General features: G+C 42.5%; 1 protein-coding gene across 1 annotated transcript in view; it reads right to left on the reverse strand.

Moving 5' to 3' along the window:
- LOC133663080 (N-acetylglucosamine-1-phosphodiester alpha-N-acetylglucosaminidase-like) overlaps positions 1–7,500 on the reverse strand; it is a 24,150-nt gene that overhangs the window by 1,801 nt on the left and 14,849 nt on the right. Inside the window, exons 6-9 of the mRNA XM_062067277.1 lie at positions 5,354–5,482; positions 1,416–1,525; positions 1,278–1,325; positions 1,157–1,205 (exon numbers count right to left, since the gene is read on the reverse strand). Coding sequence (XP_061923261.1) covers positions 1,157–1,205; positions 1,278–1,325; positions 1,416–1,525; positions 5,354–5,482 — 336 coding nt within the window. The remainder of the gene's footprint in view (positions 1–1,156; positions 1,206–1,277; positions 1,326–1,415; positions 1,526–5,353; positions 5,483–7,500) is intronic.

Genomic DNA, 7,500 nt, shown 5'->3' on the forward strand with positions numbered 1-7,500 from the left:
ACTTGATCTAACTGGCATGATAACAGGAAGTAGACTTGATCTAACTGACATGATAACAGGAAGTAGACTTGATCTAACTGGCATGATAACAGGAAGTAGACTTGATGTAACTGCCATGATAACAGGAAGTAGACTTGATTTAACTGGCATGATAACAGGAAGTAGACTTGATCTAACTGGCATGATAACAGGAAGTAGACTTGATCTAACTGGCATGATAACAGGAAGTATACTTGATCTAACTGGCATGATAACAGGAAGTAGATTTCATCTAACTGGCATGACAACAGGAAGTAGACTTGATCTAACTGACATGATAACAGGAAGTAGACTTGATCTAACTGGCATGATAACAGGAAGTCGACTTGATCTAACTGGCATGATAACAGGAAGTAGACTTGATGTAACTGCCATGATAACAGGAAGTAGACTTGATCTAACTGGCATGATAACAGGAAGTAGACTTGATTTAACTGGCATGATAACAGGAAGTAGACTTGATCTAACTGGGATGATAACAGGAAGTAGACTTGATCTAACTGGCATGATAACAGGAAGTAGACTTGATCTAACTGGCATGATAACAGGAAGTAGACTTCATCTAACTGGCATGACAACAGGAAGTAGACTTGATCTAACTGGCATGATAACAGGAAGTAGACCTGTTATAACTGGCATGATAACAGGAAGTAGACTTGATGTAACTGGCATGATAACAGGAAGTAGACTTGATCTAACTGCCATGGTAACAGGAAGTAGACTTGATCTAACTGGCATGATAACAGGAAGTAGACTTGATCTAACTGACATGATAACAGGAAGTAGACTTGATGTAACTGCCATGGTAACAGGAAGTAGACTTGATCTAACTGGCATGATAACAGGAAGTAGACTTGATCTAACTGACATGATAACAGGAAGTAGACTTGATCTAACTGGCATGATAACAGGAAGTAGACTTGATTTAACTGGCATGATAACAGGAAGTAGACTTGATCTAACTGGCATGATAACAGGAAGTAGACTTCGTCTAACTGGCATGATAACAGGAAGTAGACCTGGTGTAACTGGCATGATAACAGGAAGTAGACCTGGTGTAACTGACATAACAGGAAGTAGACCTATTTAAGTGTCCACATGTTTCTATGACACTCACTCTGTCAGGTAAATGTTGTCTTCCATCTTCAAGGTTGTGTCGTCTGTGGCTGAAAAAAAAGAGAAAAAAGTTAGTTGCAGTCCAATTGAAAAGAACAATACCTTATGAAGTTTGGTAGCACCTTGGCTGCAGTTGTGTCCTCTCCACCCGGCGTCACACACACAAGCGCCTGCACACACACACACACACACACACACCCACACACAGATATTGTGTATTTGACATAAATATGAGAGCGAAGCAGGAGGAGGTGACGTACCGTCGGCACAGACGGCGTGTGCACCGCAGTCTGACAGCTGGCAGCGGCGTGGGTGGACACACAAGATGGTGGAGACTCGCCGAGCACAACGCCAACTCTTGTCTGCTTTACTGTTGATGGAGCACAACAAGGAAGGTGACTCACACGCAGGGCCGGCCCGTGGCATAGGCCGTATAGGCAAATGCTAAGGGCGCCGTCCATCAGGGGGCGCCACGCCAGTGCCACAAATGTTGGAGGAAAAAAAAAAAAGTTGGTACTATTATTTCTAAATACATAAAATAATCTCACGTTAATTAAAATGCAAAGTAAAGCCTATTTAATAGAAATATTATTTGTTACAACATTACGCCCCCCCTCCCCCGGCACGGTGCACCCCCTCCCTTCCCGTATCATGACTCTTTTTGGACGTCACCACATAAAAAAATCAACACAAGATGTCAAAACGGCCAAAACTGTCAGGTGCCCAGGGAAGAAAAAAGAGAAAAGAAGAGGAGAAACGAGAAAAAGACAGAGGTAGCAGGTAGGTAACGTTAGCCTACATGAAATTATTTGTCTGTTACAGAATGTGATAGTAACCTGGATTTTTAGCATTAAGCTAATGTTACATGATTCGGCAATTGCAAATCAATAAATAGCTAGTTCTGTTTTAACGTCGGGTTAATATTGTGGAGGGGGCTAAATTGTTATGGAAAATAATAATGTAACGTTAGGTAATTACAGTACTCCCTGGTGTACAGTAATTTGTAAGTCATTCTAGTTAATGCAATATTAAAAAGCACAAATAGAGAACTCTGTAGGATCCCCTTTTTTTGTAATATAGTTGTTAAAGTCATACTGGTTTGATATCTTGTTTTGTGCAGTGCCTTATTTATATTGTATTTTTAATTTATTTTATGCAACTTGTTGACACGTTTTATTTTGTGTTTATGTATGTAAAAAATATTGTATTTCATATATTCATTTTTTATTTTTTGTATTCATTTATTTATCCATATTTTTTTTTTATCTTGTTAACTATTCTGATTGTTAATTTGCTTTCTTTAAGTAAAAAAAAAAAGGTCAAAGACAAAGCTATTCGGTTTCTTGTGAGTATATACACTTCACTGCCGATGTGGGGGGGCGCCACCTAAAATCTTGCCTAGGGCGGCAGATTGGTTAGGCCGGGCCTGCTCACACGTCAGACGTCAGCAGGTACGTTGTGGAACTACTAGGGGTGTAATGGTACGTGTATTTGTATTGAACCGTTTCGGTGCGGAGGTTTCGGTTCGGTTCGGAGGTGTACCGAACGAGTTTCCACACGGACATATTAAGTAGCGTACCGGAAGTTGTGTAAACAATGCACACCGAGGCACAACACACGGCATGCTAGCAGCGACCGGGCAAGGACAACATGTAAAAGCCAGAGCTGGAAGACCCTCCTGCCTCGTTAAGATCTCCCGTTTGGGAACACTTCGATACAACAATGGAGGACGAGAGGTGGACAAAACGAAAGCGGTTTGCAGACATTGTTCGGCAGCGGTAGAGTATGCTTCTGCCAACACGTCAAACATGCTAACCCATTTGAAGCAGCACCACCCCCAAGTGAACATCGCTTCAACGACGATAGAGACAAGCGTGGTGCAAACACCGCATTCAAGCAGCCTCTCCTCGGCGAGTCAGGCAGGGCTAAAGCAATAACAAATGTTTTTATAGCAGCAGATTTAAGACCATATTCAAGATTCAAGATGCTTTATTATTGTCCATTCTTTAACATGTACAAGACACATAAGAAGTGAAATGACATTTTGGGCACAGTCCCACTAAGAGCAGACATACGTTACAGGAGGACAAGACGGGACTGCCAATGGATCAGCCACTTACGCCGCTCCTTAAAAAAGGTGACATTGGGAAAGGGGGAAGAGTAAAAAAAATATCAGTCTAAGGCTGGACCCTCAGGAGGGGTCCAGACTGAGTCCGAGGAAAAAAACCTCACATAGCACGGCACACATAAACATGATACATGTAATCACAACAACTCGCAACAGAGGGGGGGGGGGATTTGGGGCCCTGGAGGCTGGCTGCCGCTATAAAGCGCTACTCAGCTGTCCACAACCCCGAAGAGGAATTAAGCAGTGGTGAAGGCATTGATTGGGGGAGGGGCGGGTGAGTGCATGTATGCCCAATTAACTTGGGTGAGATGTTGAAATGTTTTTGTGGACTGGGGCCGATCTCAAAGCTCGACACCAGGTGTTATTGAAAAAAAGGAAGGTTAAAAGCGTCCCATCGTTGAGGAGTCCTCGGGGGAGTTCTTCAGAACAGCCTTGTTCCTGATAGCATCAAGGCCATTCGAGGGAGTCAAATCGTAGATTAAGATGTTTTCTTTGAGCAGTCAAAACAATGACCTGCCTGCTCTGTGTGTCCATGCTGGATCTCTCATCCATCCATCCATTTTCTACCGCTTATTCTCTTTGGGGTCGCGGGGGGCGCTGGAGCCTACCTCAGCTACAATCGGGCGGAAGGCGGGGTACACCCTGGACAAGTCGCCACCTCATCACAGGGCCAACACAGATAGACAGACAACATTCACACTCACATTCACACACTAATTTAGTGTTGCCAATCAACCTATCCCCAGGTGCATGTCTTTGGAGGTGGGAGGGGCTTATCCCCAGGTGCATGTCTTTGGAGGTGGGAGGGGCTTATCCCCAGGTGCATGTCTTTGGAGGTGGGAGGAAGCCGGAGTACCCGGAGAGAACCCACGCAGTCACGGGGAGAACATGCAAACTCCACACAGAAAGATCCCGAGCCCGGGATTGAACCCCAGACTACTCAGCACCTTCGTATTGTGAGGCAGACGCACTAACCCCTCTTCCACCGTGCTGCCCGCTGGATCTCTCCAATTCAATTTAATTATTCCTTCTCAGCAAACTTCTCCAAGATGAGATCCATTTTGCGATTCAACTCAGAAATCGCTCCAGTCTGTGTTCCCACAGCCCGACCCAATCCTTCCATTGCGTTGAACAGCCGTTGGGCCCCTTGAGTGGCTGCCATCGTCTTCCAGGCACTACCTCGCCATACCTGCTAGCTCCGTGCCCAGTGAAAGGGTATTTTCCACAGCTGGAGACATTGTAACTGCAAGCAGGTCTGCTCTTTCTGCAGACAATGTGAATAAACTGCTTTTTCTGGCAAAAAACATGAAGATTGCGTGAAAGTCACCAGGGTTAAAGGCTGGGGGGGAAGAAAAGTTCATCTGAGGCTGAGTTGACTTGAAACTGTTTAATGTTGCACTTTTTGTCATTTGATTTAATCTGAGCAACAACTTGAGGCAGTTTAATGTTGATTAACGTGGACCCGACTTAAACAGGTTGAAAAACTTATTGGGGTGTTACCATTTAGTGGTCAATTGTACGGAATATGTACTTCACTGTGCAACCTACTAATAAAAGTCTCAATCAATCAATCAAAAAAAGCACTTTATATGTAGAAAGGTTTTGTTAAGAAACCATTCTGAGCCTTATCTTATTTAGTTTTTTATTTGATATATGTTGACCACATGGACCCTGTGTGTATATGTATGTTATTGTTATGCTTAGCATTCATGACTGCCTGCTGTTGCACTGATCAGCCTAGTGGTGGCTCACAACCATCACACACATACACACACACACACACACACACACACACACACACACACACACACACACACACACACACACACACACACACACACACACACACACAGCTATTTCTATTTTTGGGCAGAATTATTATAGTGTTCCCAATGTTAAAAGGATAAAGTCATTGTTTACAAATTTGGTAAATAAATAACCAAAAAATGTATATTTTGTTGTTTTCTTACTGTACCGAAAATTAACCGAACCGTGACCTCTAAACCGAGGTACGTACCGAACCGAAATTTTTGTGTACCGTTACACCCTTCATAACTACAGACCACTTACCAATCGTCAGAAGGGTAGCTGGCTAATGAGCCATTGGACACAAAAGTGGAAGACCCGCCTCCATCCAGATTGATGGCGTTGATAACTCCTTTCTCCTTCATCAGGTCAGCCATCTCCCAAAGACTCACTCTGAACGTATCACACATGTTGGCATGTGTTAGCATACTTTAGCACGTGTTAGCACACATTTTTAGGTGTTAGCATATTTTAGCACGCGTTTTTCAGATGTTAGCATGTGTTCGCACATCAGCACATTAGTACATCCTGCCTATGTTGGCACGTGTTAGCATATTTTAGTAAGTGTTAGCACAAGTTTTCAGATGTTAGCATGTGTTAGCATACTTTAGCATGTGTTGGCACAAGTTTTCAGATGTTAGCATGTTTTAACATACTTTAGCATGTGTTGGCACAAGTTTTCAGATGTTAGCATGTGTTAGCATACGTTAGCATGTGTTGGCACACGTTTTCAGATGTTAGCATGTGTTAGCATACTTTAGCATGTGTTGGCACAGGTTTTCTGATGTTAGCATGTGTTAGCATACTTTAGCATGTGTTGGCACAAGTTTTCAGATGTTAGCATACTTTAGCATGTGTTGGCACAGGTTTTCTGATGTTAGCATGTGTTAGCATACTTTAGCATGTGTTGGCACAAGTTTTCAGATGTTAGCATGTGTTAGCATACTTTAGCATGTGTTGGCACAAGTTTTCAGATGTTAGCATGTGTTAGCATACTTTAGCACGTGTTGGCACAAGTTTTCAGATGTTAGCATGTGTTAGCATACTTTAGCATGTGTTGGCACAGGTTTTCTGATGTTAGCATGTGTTAGCATACTTTAGCATGTGTTGGCACAAGTTTTCAGATGTTAGCATACTTTAGCATGTGTTGGCACAGGTTTTCTGATGTTAGCATGTTTTAGCATACTTTAGCATGTGTTGGCACAAGTTTTCAGATGTTAGCATGTGTTAGCATACGTTAGCATGTGTTGGCACAAGTTTTCAGATGTTAGCATGTGTTAGCATACTTTAGCATGTGTTGGCACAGGTTTTCTGATGTTAGCATGTGTTAGCATACTTTAGCATGTGTTGGCACAAGTTTTCAGATGTTAGCATACTTTAGCATGTGTTGGCACAAGTTTTCAGATGTTAGCATGTTAGCATGCTTTAGCATGTGTTGGCACAAGTTTTCAGATGTTAGCATGTGTTAGCATACTTTAGCATGTGTTGGCACAAGTTTTCAGATGTTAGCACACTTTAGCACGTGTTGGCACAAGTTTTCAGATGTTAGCATGTGTTAGCATACGTTAGCACAAGTTTTCAGATGTTAGCATGTGTTAGCATACTTTAGCATGTGTTGGCACAAGTTTTCAGATGTTAGCATACGTTAGCATGTGTTGGCACAAGTTTTCAGATGTTAGCATGTGTTAGCATACTTTAGCATGTGTTGGCACAGGTTTTCTGATGTTAGCATGTGTTAGCATACTTTAGCATGTGTTGGCACAAGTTTTCAGATGTTAGCATACTTTAGCATGTGTTGGCACAGGTTTTCTGATGTTAGCATGTGTTAGCATACTTTAGCATGTGCTGGCACAAGTTTTCAGATGTTAGCATGTTTTAGCATACTTTAGCATGTGTTGGCACAAGTTTTCAGATGTTAGCATGTGTTAGCATACTTTAGCATGTGTTGGCACAGGTTTTCTCATGTTAGCATGTGTTAGCATACTTTAGCATGTGTTGGCACAAGTTTAGGATTTTAGCATGTGTTGGCACAAGTTTTAAGATTTTAGCATGTGTTGGCACAAGTTTTCAGATGTTAGCATGTGTTGGCACAAGTTTTCAGATGTTTGCATGTGTTAGCATACTTTAGCACGTGTTGGCACAAGTTTTCAGATGTTTGCACATTCTGCATGTTATCACAAGTTAACACAACTTGCACACGTTAGTACAGCCTGTCCATGTTAGCATGTGTTTGGACAGGTTAGCAAGTGTTTGCATGCCCTCACATGTTAGCACATGCTAACACATGCAGGGCGTGCTATTACGTGCCAGCACATGTTAGCATGTGTTTGTAAATGTGCACATTCTGACATGTTAGCACATCCTTCGCATGTTAGCACATGTAAGCACATGTTTGCATGGTCTGACATGTT

This window comes from Entelurus aequoreus, linkage group LG13 (genome assembly GCF_033978785.1).
Source record: "Entelurus aequoreus isolate RoL-2023_Sb linkage group LG13, RoL_Eaeq_v1.1, whole genome shotgun sequence".
In the NCBI taxonomy this organism is placed as follows: Eukaryota; Metazoa; Chordata; class Actinopteri; order Syngnathiformes; family Syngnathidae; genus Entelurus; species Entelurus aequoreus.